Source organism: Carassius gibelio, chromosome B9 (assembly GCF_023724105.1).
Source record: "Carassius gibelio isolate Cgi1373 ecotype wild population from Czech Republic chromosome B9, carGib1.2-hapl.c, whole genome shotgun sequence".
Taxonomy (NCBI): domain Eukaryota; kingdom Metazoa; phylum Chordata; class Actinopteri; order Cypriniformes; family Cyprinidae; genus Carassius; species Carassius gibelio.
Genome location: NC_068404.1, coordinates 24,731,918 through 24,746,547, shown reverse-complemented (window position 1 = coordinate 24,746,547; position 14,630 = coordinate 24,731,918). Strand labels below are relative to the sequence as shown.

Below are 14,630 nucleotides of genomic sequence, written 5' to 3'. Positions count from 1 at the left end.
ATATAGACATAATTCATTAAATACAAAAATGATTTTTTTTTACCCAATATTTATGTGATTATATCATATATTACCCATGTTTTGTGTGACTATATCATTGCATAGCACTAACTCTTGCAATCAACAGTCATGTCTCCCATGTGCTCTGCAGGAGAAGCAATGTTGATATAATATAGAATTGCTTCATATGCAGAGCGTTCCTAATCAATCACTTATGAGGTTTCATGTCAGTTAACGCTGCCTTAAAAGGCAGTAGACAGCAAGGCAGCTCACTAGGCATTGGAGCAGAGCCATTATGTTTGGTTAATGGAGTTCTGTGCACCGTCTAACCGTCGACACTCCTCACAAATCACAGTGGTACGACATGTCAGGAGGTCCTGCAAGTGTTTGCCACAACCACAACCTCTTAGGTGATCATGTCTGAACAGTCTTTACTGATCGCTCTCTAGCCGACGAGCACAAAAGCTTCCCTGATGTGCTGAATCAAACGGCACCTTCTTCCTCTTGTACTTGCTCTTTTGAGTCGATAATCACCGTCATCATAACGACAATCATACGGGATAAGTGGACCTTTATAGATCACCCTGCAGCACCGTTGTTATTTTGGGGCTTTGTTGCAGCTCTTTTCATCTCGATTTGTCTGTCTGTGCATCTGTCTCTCCATGAGACCTTCAAGTTATTCTTTCACCGCCGTAATCATTCCCTCCAAATCCATTTGTATGGCAGTGTGTGTTGCCATGGCAACACCTTTCATCAATCACCAGTTTAGTGCTGAAAGTGAATATGAATAATGTTTTATTTACACACAGACTGTCCCATTTTATGCATTTCCATTTATCAGGACTGCTTTATATGAAACAAACGGCTCAATCAACCTCCCAACAGTCAACAAACATCCTATCTCATTAAACAGAAATGAGATAGCAGACAGACAAGAGGCTATTTTTCCACCTAATGCAGTCTTAAGGAAAACATGGTTATTTTGTTATGGCATGACAACTGTCTGAACCACCTCTATGTGAACCCCCCCACCCCTATGAAGGTATTTTTGATTCAAATTAACTGAGCACCTGTGGCAGTGCGATTTGTAGTTGTAGAGAAAAGCCACACATGTGTATCAGTAAATTTGAAGTCACAGAGTGAAATGTTTTAAGAGTTGCAAACCTGTAGCCTTTTTTTCTCTCCCACAAACACAACACAACAGTTACACCTTCTCAAATTCTTCATTGCAGGTGCACAAATCCTATTCTACAAATCACACATTTAGAAACTCGTACGCTCACATTTTTGAAACAATTGCTGCAGTGAATGTGGTGCAAAACGCATTTACACACCCGCATCAAGAAATGTGCAGTCGTGGAGAAATGTTGAACATCCGCAAATCAGTACGTGAATTCATCAAATGAGAGTTGCACACTTGTAGAATATTTTCTCAGAATGTCTTGTATATTTTTCTAACACAAACACAAAGTACATAACTACAGCTGCTTGAATCTGCTGCGATGAATCTCAAACACTGTTTTTTCGCTTTCAAGCGACAAGTTTCGCGCTCTCCCTTTTGCACCGAGATATTTGGTTCAAAAGTGATTTGTGCATCTGTAGAGGTAGTGGGCGGGACTGTTTAGAGATTACAGAATTTCAGCCAATCAGAAGAGCTTACTGAGCCGGTAGATATACGCCCCAAGCAGTTTTACGCCCCTGTTGTTCCTCATGCGTCCAGTAGGGGGAAGCAGTATATTAGTATATGAGCCCAGTCATTTATAAGAACAGCAGACCATATCTATATGTATGATAGCAGCAGACCTTCTTGAAGCGATACGGATGAGGTATGTTAAATAATCTGCTAAAGTTATTGTTGTTGATTGTATTGTGTAATGATGCAACATTTATTATTTATAAAAGATTGATCAATTAAATAAGAAAGAATAGCGATATCAATTCAAAAGATGGATCAGTTTATTTCGAGAGGCAAAAGTACTTGATTGAGTCAGATGTTCTGTCTGACTCAAACTTAACTAACCACAGTCTATCATCAATGGTCAAAAAAAAAAAAAAAAAAAAAAAAAAAAAAACAATCAAAGTGACTTGACACTTTTTCCAAGTGTTCCATCAATATTGTTCATTGAAGATCAGGAGCGAATTGATGTTATCTACACTCAGATGACTTCAATTTTGGATGGCACACCTACACACACCCACAGTGACCAGATCAGATTCATTATGGATGTCCCTTTTCCAGAGGTATGGTCTTGTGTGTTAGTTGTGCTCTGCATGGTGTCATATTCACATTGTTTTTAATGTCAAATAGTTTATCCATAATGTTAGATAATTTCTATAAAATAATAGTTTTGTGCTTAATATAGAAAAGGAACTTTGGATTTTGTTGTAAAAAAAAAAAAAGCAAAATGATGCTTGGCTTATTTGGGCTGTGATAAATCTTTCTCTGGTAGTCCATCATCTGTGCTCTTGCTGTTGTGAAAGATGTGTCCATCTTGGAGGCTGAGGAGAAATTCCTTCGAGGACCTGTCATTGACGCAAGGTACTGTAAGGATCCTATAAAGGAAAAAAAAAATTGAAACATGACATCCTGCCATTATTTATAAATAACCATTGTTTTCTACCACTATGCAACTTTTGCTTTTTTATTTATTTTTATCAGTGAGTGGGATCACTTTGACCGCAGGATAAAGAAACAATTAAAGAAGAGTGGCAAACCATTGGAGAGTCATCTACAGGAGTCATGCTGTTAAGAAATAACCAAGTCATGGTGTTAATAAATTTTTTTTGTGAACAACAATATTGTCTTTCTTTTAAATGACCCTTGGAACTTTAGAAAATTGTTAAATTTTGTTGGTCTTCATAAAATGCTATGTAGAACATGTTCTGTTGCTGTATAACGAGCAATTGTGAATTGTAAAGCAAATATTTCATTTAGGATCCATATGATTACACAGTACTGTATGTCTAATGGCCTGAATATGGTTAATATCTAAATATAACTTAATATAAATTCACAACATCATATATCAGTCAATCTCTGTATATAAAAACAGTTTATAAATATATATAAATAATACATTTTACAGTAGGTCATAGGTCTGCAGCCTCCCCCTACTGGACGCATGAGGAACAACAGGGGCGTAAAACTGCTTGGGGCGTATATCTACCGGCTCAGTAAGCTCTTCTGATTGGCTGAAATTCTGTAATCTCTAAACAGTCCCGCCCACTACCTCTACAGATGCACAAATCACTTTTGAACCAAATATCTCGGTGCAAAAGGGAGAGCGCGAAACTTGTCGCTTGAAAGCGAAAAAACAGTGTTTGAGATTCATCGCAGCAGATTCAAGCAGCTGTAGTTATGTACTTTGTGTTTGTGTTAGAAAAATATACAAGACATTCTGAGAAAATATTCTACAAGTGTGCAACTCTCATTTGATGAATTCACGTACTGATTTGCGGATGTTCAACATTTCTCCACGACTGCACATTTCTTGATGCGGGTGTGTAAATGCGTTTTGCACCACATTCACTGCAGCAATTGTTTCAAAAATGTGAGCGTACGAGTTTCTAAATGTGTGATTTGTAGAATAGGATTTGTGCACCTGCAATGAAGAATTTGAGAAGGTGTAACTGTTGTGTTGTGTTTGTGGGAGAGAAAAAAAGGCTACAGGTTTGCAACTCTTAAAACATTTCACTCTGTGACTTCAAATTTACTGATACACATGTGTGGCTTTTCTCTACAACTACAAATCGCACTGCCACAGGTGCTCAGTTAATTTGAATCAAAAATACCTTCATACACCCCCCCCAAAAAAATAATAATCAGCTTTGTCTAATTTCATAGGAATTCCTATGTGATGAAATGAACTATGCTAATGTTCCTATGCTAATGCTGGAATGATTAAGCTGTTTTACATTGTAGAGTGTAATCCAATAGACCAGTAACCCCAAAGAAGGGATCATTAGGATTCAGTCTATTCATGCTGTGGATGCTCCGTAGGCAGGAGATGATGTGCCCTTCCCCCTAATGAATGAAATTCAGCCATGCCTGGCTGCAGCAACACCAAAAAAAATCCCACAATTCCTTTCTTATTTGCTGGAATGAGATACAGGGGTGTTGCTATATTAGGCAAGGTACTCTTCAAATTTATTCGCCGAAGAAACCCTTCATGGTCTCTTTGAGTGTGTGCCTGCCTAATCAGCCCTTTTGTATTTAACAAACAATCATGAAATTTTTATCAGCACGCTGCTTCTTGCAGCTGCGCTGGAATGAGGGGATAAGAGCGCGTTGAAACTAGGCTGCCGGGCGCGGGACGATAGCGCACAGGTTAATTTCATTAAAACGCCAGCCTGGGACCAGGAGATGCCGCCGGGGGAGCTTATCGCTCAGCTGGTTAACGGGAGGGAAGGCACGCTAAAGTACAAGGGCTTTGCGATGGCTTCTTCTGCCGGGGGAAGACAGGTGAATCTCGGCCGGGTGGTGATGATGATGCTGATGATGCTGGAGAGGATGTGAGGAGAACATTCTCTCTCCTTCTCTCTGGTGTTGAAGAGGAGGGGGAAAGCACTGCCTCCAGCCAGCGGATTCCATCGACACAGGTGCCCGTTTCGGTACTTGAGGTGTGTGTGTGTGTTTGTATAAATGCGTGAGATTAGAGATGCCAAAAGGAAGCAGCGCAGGGTGAAAGGCTGAGAATAAGAGGGTAAAAGAACGAGAGGGTGAGATGTTTAGACACAGTGCTGCTTTTCCGGTCAGCGGGAGAGCAAGAGCAAGCGAGAGAGAGAGAGAAACATTCGTGTGACGTGCGTGTGGTTGTGTGTGTGTGTGTGTGACAGCGTTCCCTCAGTGCATAGCAGAGAGACAGGTCTGCATGCTGACACTCACTTCAACGGGCTGATGCACTCTGGAGCAGCGAGCAGGACCCTCTGGGAGACGTTTGTCATTCAAACTGCCCGAGATGCTTTTAGGACCCTGATCTCTGCGCTACACGTGTTGAATCGCATACCTGCGTATCCCTCTGCATCTTAGATCACTCCACACGCTCGCGCGTCTGTGCAAACCATGGATGCTCTTTCCAACGACACGGACGGACTGGAGAACTCCTTGAAGTACTCCAAGTGTGACCAGACGGAGAAGATGTGGATTAGGCTGAAAGGAATGTAAGTGCTTCTTGTTTCATGCTCTTTCGTCAGCACTCGGTTTGATTCCTGCGCGGCAGAGCGGTGTGGTTGTGTTCACTGTACGCTGTGATGCTGGGAGTGGGTGAATCTTGACTCTTGGGGCAGCAAGTGTGTGAATGTAATACTAATGAGACCGTCAAGCCTAATCAAGCAATGTTGTTGTTCACATACTTGCTGCTGCTGACAGTTTTGCTTAATTAATTCATATGAGTCTTGAAGTGGTGAGATTCGGCTGTGTTTGGATTGGGTCTTTTTTTTTTTTTTGGGAAAAACTTTAACAATCCAAACGTCATTCGTGGATTTAATTTTTAATGCAGATGTTTGAACATTGCATTTCACCACAAACTCGGTTGTTACTACAGTTGTGTAACACATCTTTCAGCCACAATAAATAATAACAGATAATTTATCACACTTTATACTACAAACATAAATACTGTCCTCATTTGTAAGTCACTTTTGATAGAGGCGTCTGCAGAATGATTAAATGTAAAATTTAAAAGGATACTACAAACTACAAAATATTTTAAGTATGATTAATTGATGTGCAATTGAATTAAAATTAATTTAATATTAACTAAGCATTTCAGCGTATTATTCAACAATAAATCAAACTTTAGTGCTATTTTAATATTATTTATATACTGTTCAATTTTTTTTATATTTTAAATTAGATTTGATCTAACATCTTTATCAATGTTATTTTAATTTTACAGTTTTCGTATTTTTTTTATAAATCTAATATATCATAATTTATTTTATTGTAATTTTATGTTGCATTGGCAACTAGCACAAATAAGTTTGATTTTTTTTTTATATGTACGTTTTTCAGTTAATGTTTATAATTTTTATTTATTTATTTTTAATTCAGTTTTTCAGTTAATGTTTTTTTTTCTTGGGTTAGTTAACAATAATTGCCCTGCTTTATGTCCAAAACAGTAAAAAAAATATATATTCTCTTGACTCTTTATTCAGTATGACTGATGTACAATATTCATTTATTTTTATTACGGCAATAAATTCATTTTCCACCATAAAAATGACCTTCTGTTGCTCTAGTTGCTGCTAAAAACAAAACCTCCAGTCTGATGTTAAATGCAATGGTGCTGAAGCAGAGGGCAATTTAATCAGACATTATGACCCACAATAGAAGGAAATTTGTGGAAGTCACTGAATGGCTGATCCCTGGATTTAAACCAGGCTAGCTCCATTACCTCCATGCAAAGCCTCTTTGGTGAGCTCCATCTACCCCTATAGACTGATCGCGCTCTTCCAATCATCCCATCAGAGGTGGACAATGTTGTTTTGGGATGTGTTGAAACGTCCCTCCTGCTCAGAATCCAGGCCACAGTTGTTCCTCAGAATCTCCTAGTTGGAATAAACACAATCAAAATCAAAATGAATTATGTAGGCGGTTTAATATATAATGAAATATATTAGCTAATGATTTGCAATATGTTCCACTGCGTCTATGCTCAGCGAGAGCTCTAGATTTTCAGTTGCATCAGATAACAGCAGCTTCATACGATGACTAATTCACTGCAGCGGGAAAGTGAGAATTCCTCGAGATCCTGGCTTTGTTCACACTGGAAACAGAGCATGCTGTTCTTGTCAGTCCTGACTTTTACATACGTAAAACATCTTTCTCCCATGGCATGTGCTCATTATGGCTGCAAGCTAACGTGCTTCCATTTTTTTTTGTCTTACAGGCAGAAGTACAAAAGCACATCTCAAAGGTAAGTCCAAAGTTGGTCTCTATTTGTGTCACAGCAATTCATTGGACCAAATGAACATTTCACGCATGACAAGTAATGCAGGCTTAGATGAATCTAACCGCAATCTTATCACTCCAGCTGGGTCACTAATGGTTTCATTGCCACCTCCATAGTGTGGGGGTTGTGTAATGGGTAAAGATCTGGCGTGCTAAAGTGATGCTTGCAGCTAAAATCACGATAAAATAGGCCGATGAAGGAGCTGGAGAGATATTGACAACACAGTCCAACTCTTTCACCTGTGCCAATGAACATGGTGCTCCAAGGAGACAGTCTCTGTAATTAGGCTTCATTAAACGGCTAAGCATCTCGATCCAGACAAAACACCAACCAGGAACGGGACACTGGTGTTCTTCCATTTCCCTGTATGGCAGCCCACACAATACAAACTGCACTCGCTGTCTGATGCTGTCTTGTGATGTACGGATTACAGAAGTGGGGCAGCTCTGGAATGGAACGCTGAAGAGATTATCACAACGCTTGCATGGCAGCTCTGTATTGATATTCCTCAAACATTCTGCTTAGGGTTGGTTCTAAAGCCCTGACATTAAGTATTGAACTTGTGCTATTGATTCAGCCCGAACCATTTAACATACAGACTTTATTCGAACTGTTTAGTGGATAATGTTAGCTTTGGGTGTGCTTTTGTAAACTGTAAGCTTGCATAGAACATTGATACACTCTTAAAAATAAAGGTTTTTTATTGGAATCCGTGGTTCCACAAAGAGCCTTTAACATCCATGGAACCCTTCCATTGCACAAAAGGTTCTTTATAATGTTTTTTTTTTTTTTAGATTATTAAAATTGTGCTTTTAAGAGCTGTTCACTGAAAAGGGAAGCAAATGGTTCTTTTATGGCATCACTGCAAAAAGCACTTTTTAGAATCTTTATTTTTAAGTAGAACACTTTTCTTTACTGTATCTATTTGAATATTGAATTGTGATCAGTCTTGTCTTCATGCATAGGCAGATGCCTTCTAAGGCAGCGTTCTACAGTAACTTGAGATGGAGACTTGACTTAAATGATTCCTGCCTTGCAAATGATGCAGCAAATTGATAGACACAAGTGCACAATAATCACATAATCATGAATTAATTTTACATGCCAAAGCATTCAAAGTATACAGATGTAGTGCATACATCAAACAAGTGCCAATGCATTTTCTCTGACACACACAAAGCACCACTGACTCTAAAGAGCCCTGATGCCTTCACTGTCCCTCTGTGTGCAAGCTCTTATGTGAAGGCCAATCAGAGCAGTCTAGTTCAGGTGAAGTGGCCCTCACACACCCCCACATTACTGCCTCTGATGCTAAAGACTCGCCTGCCCTCGGTAACAGCCCCACATTTATGTAATGCACGCTGAGAGGTGCTACTCAAACAATGGGCTTCCTTCAAAGCACAGCTCTCCACTATCAGTTAGGCGGACCTCGGCGTGTGCACTTCAGAGTGTCTCTGGAGAGGACAAAAACATCTTTGCATCAGTATTCACCTCAGGAAACTAAAGTCGATTGGTAATCCATGCGTCAAAATCAGTCATGTCCCAAAGGTGGGAGAGGTTTATGTGCAAAACATTGGTTACTGTAATTGGGTGAACCTCTCAAAATCTGTCAGGAACAAGTCCAGGGGACATTTCACCCCCAGTTCAAAAGAAAGAAATAAGAAATGCATTTCGCTTAAAAACAACAAAGCCTTCTTTAGAACTATTGGAATTTGTTTTACATTATTTCACCCATAAATGCATATTTTTAAAAAGCACATTATATATCATTGATTATGTCATGGTGGTAATGAATTTATGCTGGTTAAAATATATTTGACCTGCATTAATATATTAATTGGATTACAGTTCTTCTAATTATGAGAATCAGCATTGTGAATAATGGATATATATATCACATTAATATTATTACATATAATATTAATATATAATGAGAATCAGCTTTAACAATAATGGGATGAAAAAAAAGTCAAATCAGAAGTAAAATGACCTGTCCATTGTTTTATGACAGTTTCTCCCTTAATCTCGGAATAAATAAATTAAATGTATTGTGATAAAAATATAAACATTACTGTTAGTAGGTACACTCTAAAAATACTTGGTGGTTTTAACCCAACTTTGGGTCAAATATGGACTAACCCAACTTTTGGATTAAAAATTCAGTGTAGAAATTTAACCTAAATTCTGGGTAATTCTATATTGGACTCAAAGCTGGGTTGAAACAAGTAAGTAAATAAATAACTCAAAAGTAAATTATCCAAATGTATTACAATAATGACAATTTCCTAGGAAATTGTCTTAATTGTTATGAAAATAATGCCACAATGAAAAAAAAAAAACTTAATTTATGTTATGTAAAAACAACCAATTCTTTTTTTCCATTCATTTTAAAATGACATGACACTAACATGTATTCATGAGATTCATTTGTAAATAAGATTGCACCTCCAGTTTTGTAAGTGGTTGTTTTGTATTGTGAGAGGTATATTCAACCACAATTAGTCCTGTAGTGTGAACTTAAACAGCTTGAGACACCTTATAATGCAGAAGATAATCAATCCAACTAATTATATCAGCAGTGCTTTAAGCACTGGGTGTTCAGCAAGCTGTCAGTAATGAATAATGTATGGTGGTCTGACTGATTAAATGACTCTAAATGATATTGATTTAAATTCTAGATGATGTTAAAATGAAGGTTTCTTAGACAAATCTTTGGAAATATAGAAGATATGAGTAATGTATCCACTAGAGGCCCCCATTAAACTGTCCCAACAAAGTTCATTTGAAATATTCACATGCATTATGTGGCTTCTTACTAAAAAGATTATTTCTAAACGGTTCTTTGGGGAACCTAAGATGGTTCTTGTAAAATATATCTGCAAAAAAATACAATGTTTTTTCAATAGCCTTGTCTTTTACTGACAATGACAAAGTTACCATTATATTAATGTGGGGTCAACTTATTTACACATGAAAACAACTGCATATATTTTCTTTTCAAACACTTATATTCTTGGTTTCAGCTGCAGCAAAACCACTTCAGAGTCACCAAAAGCTTGCTCATCCCGACCTTTACATTAGAGCAACGCTGTCTTTAAGGCTGTTGAGTATATATAAATGTGTGAGGAGCTGGATGTCAGCAATGTGTTGGCCCTCTTTCTCTGAAAACACAATAGAAAAGAATAAAGCATAGTACACCGAGTGTCAAGTAGCCATCCAACAATTTCCTGCTGTGTTGTCATTAGCTGTTGAAGTATAAAAGACTCTGAAACACAGGCTTGTGAGACGAATATAGATAAAGCATCAATTCCACACAAAATGTGCAGCATTAACATTTGTTTTTGTTGTGTAAGTGGTAAAAAGTAAAGGAAAGAAAAGAAAATTCATAGATAAAATGTCAATTGTACACATAACGTACTTTAAAAGAAAACTTCAAAAGATCATACCCAGCAAACTGAACATTCTGCCAAGGTTTTCTCAAAGTTTGAACAAACATTTTTCCAGTGATGATAATAGAATGTTTGTTCAATGTTATCAGGTCTTTAAAAATGTTCTCAATGTTATTTTAATAACATTTTTTTTTTTTTTTTAAATTTTTTTTGGGACGGGTGTCTTAATTGTCACTGCTTATTTCAGAAAGTTCAGACAAAATTCTAAAGTAACATTCTGAAAACATTTGCAAATTTATAAAATAGAATGTTTTCTTAACATTTGCATAATTGAGAAAGAAAGAAAAAAATCAATAAACTGGACATTTTTACCGTTCAGAGAATAATGTTCAGAAATATTGCTTTCATGACTTAACGGAATGTCAGCCAAATGTTCACAGAACATATTTTTGTTCGCTGGATGAGTACCAACTTTAGCCAGTGTCTGTCAGTTCTGAGGTACACTAATTTACTAATAAACATTGACAAAATTTATGTTATGCATGTATGCATGTATGCACATTTGAAATGTAAAGTCTTTCTCTCCTGGGAAAAATATATTGCTGGCTTTTCTTGCACTGCAACTTTTTGTCTGATAAAATGCTCAAAAATTCACCTGCTTGTGATTAGCAGGTAGCAAACGATGGCTATTTATGGCTATGTAAAGTCTATTTGATATTTAAAATTGTCCAACTTATTAAGCCAATGGCAGAATGAGCACACAAGCACAAATTGTTTAGTGTTTCAATCATCATACTGTGTGTATTTTAAAACTAGCTGCTAATGCGAGAAAGAAAGTATGACATCTGCACAGTAGACCTTCCAGATATTTCTGCATTGTGTTGTGTGGGCTTCCTGTCAACAGGTGCCTGTCTCTCAGGCCTCGTACCATCTCTCCAGCATTTGCTGAAACATTCTGGTGACGTCTCCTGGCAACTGAGTGTTTCCTGTTCTCTGGATCTGTAGTCATTTCAAGCTGTCCAGATATTGGCAGATGTTAACAAACAGACCGGCATCCTGTGAGCAAAAAGGCTTTAGGGTCTTTGGTTGTGTTACTTGAGCTCATTTGGGAACGTGTATCTTATTAATCTACTGTTGTTTCGGAGAAGTCAGAGAGGCGACCGTGAACATGCCAGAAGTGAGCGTCTGTTTCTGCTTCTTGTCAGAAATAAGCCACACACTCTCTTGCATGAGGGGAGAACGAATGCTGTAGTTTATTTTATCCACTTCCTATGCATGTCTGTGATTTACTTGAGAACTTTTGTACTTTGTGTGTCTACTAAAGCAAGCTAAAAACCATGTTTGGATTAGTGCACATTTATTTAAGAAGGCAGTTCATTAAAAAAGAGCTTCTGTCTTCATTTACTCACTGTTACGTCATTCCGAAGTGAATAATGATCACAGCTGGCCTTGATCCCCATCCACTTTCATTATTAGAGGATTGTGTTAAATCTATCCCTTTGTGTTACATACAAAAATTGATTCACAACATAAGGGTGAGTAAATGATGACAAAACCTCAATTGTTTGTGTGAATTATTACTTTAATACCTTATTTACACTGACAGCAACTTGCAGCAACAAAGTATCTGAAAAATTATTCTCACATACTGTATAATATAATATACAATCCCATTCAAATGTTTGGAGCCAGTAGGAATTAATTAATTTACTTTCTTTATTTATTGATTGATTTATCTATTGAAGAAAGAAACAAGAATGCAATAAATCAATAAAAGTGACAGTAAATACTTATACTTAAATATATATACAGTATATAATCTATTTGAAATACATTTTCTTGAAAGAATCCTGAAATCAAGGATCATGGTTTCAACTAAAATATTAAGCAGCACAACTGTTTACAACATTAATATTAAGAAGGCATGTTTCTAAATCAGTATATCATCAAGGATCATGTGACACTGAAGACTGAAAAAAAACTCAGCTTTGCATCACAGGAATAAATTAGATTTTAAAATATAATCAGATAGAAAACAGTCATTTTAAATTCTAATAATATGCCTTATTTGTGTCTCATTTGTGATAACGTTTCAAAAGGAAGTCCACAATCCTCCATTGCTAAAATAGCTGTCAGTGTGAACAGGCTTCAGCTGGCAGCTAAACTATTTGTTTAGTGGACTGGAATACCAGAACGTGGCACCATATGTGCACCAGAACAATACGCCTGTACGACAGCTATCTGCAGCTGTATTTAGAGCAGTTTAGACCATAATTTCTCCTTGCTTTTTAAATCTCTCTCTTCTAATTTTTGAAACCTCTCTTGCTTTGTTTTATGTCCACCTGATGTTGACTGTTTAAATATGGCCGGCTGACCTTGACTTGATTCGATCATGACCTGGAGGGAGATCGGCTCCCTGACAAACAATTTTGCCTGAAAATGAACGTGTAGCAATGCAATTACCATTTTCTCACATTCAATCAGCGAATGCTCGAGGCCTCTAATGATTTTGGCAAACAACCAAATCCTTGCTTTCTTAAAGAGGCTCTTTCTGTGTGATTGTGGAAGAATAAAGGAAGTGCTTTCATGACAATATGTCATCAATATGTTGAGAGCACCTATCAAAAAGGGAAAATGCCAACTGTCCCTTCTCAATTATTTTATCACTTGCTATCAGTGTAAAGCTTCAAAGCAAAAAAAGCTGGCCATGAGTGATAAAAGAAACAGAAGTGAACAGAAAACAGGACAAAAATCCATTTATTCTTGATATCAGCTCTATCCCCTCCGTGCTCACGTATGATGGTTGCTATAGCAACATGAATCACAGTGTGAGGCTATAAGGTTAAATTATGATTGCTTTATCAGTTTTAGATCGGGAGAAAAAACGGCTTTGCCTGGCTATGAAAAAAAAACAAAAACAAACAGTCTTTAGCAACTAAATGCAAAATTGTTTTGATTCTCTTTCTCTCCATGACATCATCTCAAATTTTCAGAGCTAATGTTTTTTTTTTTTTTTTTTTTGACAAGTCTGTCAAGAATAAAAGAACACAAGGCTTAGAAACGGTACTGTGGGAATTTCAGTGTGACTAAGCCGACCTGAGCAGCTAGAGAGAGAGAGAGAGAGAGAGAGAAAGAGAGAAAAAGAGATACTCAATCCAGTGGTGGTTTGTTCATAGCTCACAAGACTTCATGCTTTTCCAAATCAATATGACTTTCTTTCAAAAGTTGGGTTTTTGAATACAAAACTGAAAGGTATTTTATGAAAATGCATTAAAAAGGATTAAAGAAGCCATGTGAAATCCATTCCGATCTGACATAATGACATCATAATTCACATGGCGCAGCTGATTGGTTTCTTTTTGCATCAGCAGCCAATGAGCTTGCTGCTCAACATTCAAATACTCGTCTAGCTAATGCTTGCTGTAGCACTTGCAGTGACACTTCAGAAACTCTCCACCTTCCCCAGCTCCACCTGTATAGATCTGCTATGGCCTAATTTCATGTATGTTATATATGAGGTTATATTATATATCTTATATGTCCTGCAGCAGTATTTCTTCTGTGTTCTCAGCACCTGGTTTTTGAATGTATTGGCTGTAGCATGTCTCTGTACTTGCTCTGTCGCCACATTAGCAACATAGCAGATCTATTCTGCCAAAACCAAACACATTAACATTACAATGTTTATTACCATGCTAAACTCGCCGAGAGTCATCATGACAGAATCATCATTGCTGTCATGCATGATTTGACAGCTGACAGATATTTTGAAGAATGTGTGTAACCCAAGAGTTGACGGTAGCCATTGACTCCCATAGTATGGCTACCATCATTTGCTGGGTTTCCAACATTCTTCTAAATATTTTATTTTGTGCTCAACAGCTGAGTTAAATTTATACAAGAAACAACCTGAGGGTGAGTAAATGATGACAGAATTAAAATTTTTGAGTGAACTATCCCTTTAAATTGTTGTTTTGCAAATTACATCAAATAACTTCAGTACAATTGAGTCATATGGACTTAATATTTTTTGTTTATCACCAGAGAACGAAAAAAAAAAAGAAATATGCAGTTTTAAAACAACACAAATGTCAACACATGATGACAAAATAAACATTTTTGTGTAAAATATGTCTTTAATAGAGTTCCCAGGTCAACTTTGTCCTTAAATTTATAGGAGGAAAAAAATGGACTATTCCTGAGATATTACTTGGTCCTTTAATAAGAAATGTTTGAGTTCATATTGAGAAGTCTTATATTTATAAACATCTGACATCTGAACAGTTTG

The 14,630-nt window shown here is 37.1% G+C and overlaps 2 protein-coding genes across 5 annotated transcripts in view; both read left to right on the top strand.

Moving 5' to 3' along the window:
• Window positions 1-1,711: 1,711 nt before the first annotated feature.
• Window positions 1,712-2,939, top strand: LOC127964663 (PWWP domain-containing DNA repair factor 3A-like). Of its 3 annotated transcripts, none has more exons than XM_052564917.1 (4): window positions 1,712-1,826; window positions 2,103-2,241; window positions 2,451-2,539; window positions 2,660-2,939. In XM_052564917.1, the coding sequence occupies exons 1-4, from the start codon at window positions 1,789-1,791 to the stop codon at window positions 2,748-2,750; spliced, it is 357 nt and encodes a 118-aa protein (XP_052420877.1). In that variant the 5' UTR covers window positions 1,712-1,788; the 3' UTR covers window positions 2,751-2,939. The 3 variants fall into 3 exon arrangements, 1 of the variants encoding a protein (XP_052420877.1); XR_008155109.1 differs by having other exon boundaries at window positions 1,764-1,826; window positions 2,129-2,241; XR_008155110.1 differs by having other exon boundaries at window positions 1,770-1,826; window positions 2,134-2,241.
• A 1,414-nt stretch (window positions 2,940-4,353) lies between these two features.
• The window catches only part of LOC127965203 (dual specificity calcium/calmodulin-dependent 3',5'-cyclic nucleotide phosphodiesterase 1A-like), a 59,864-nt gene continuing 49,587 nt past the window's right edge, over window positions 4,354-14,630 (top strand). The window contains exons 1-3 of one of the 2 annotated variants that reach the window (XM_052565869.1): window positions 4,354-4,599; window positions 5,030-5,160; window positions 6,891-6,917. In XM_052565869.1, the coding sequence (XP_052421829.1) occupies window positions 5,063-5,160; window positions 6,891-6,917 (125 nt within the window). In that variant the 5' untranslated portion in view covers window positions 4,354-4,599; window positions 5,030-5,062. Of the gene's footprint in view, window positions 4,600-4,680; window positions 5,161-6,890; window positions 6,918-14,630 lie in introns of those variants that run through there. The other variant, XM_052565868.1, reaches the window with a different exon arrangement.

Coding starts and splice junctions, on each gene's coding strand:
- LOC127964663 (XM_052564917.1), top strand. CDS start 1,789: ATGATAGCAGCAGACCTTCTTGAAGCGATACGGATGAG. Junction 2,242..2,450: donor TGGATGTCCCTTTTCCAGAG/GTATGGTCTTGT, acceptor TTTCTCTGGTAG/TCCATCATCTGTGCTCTTGC. Junction 2,540..2,659: donor GGACCTGTCATTGACGCAAG/GTACTGTAAGGA, acceptor TATTTTTATCAG/TGAGTGGGATCACTTTGACC.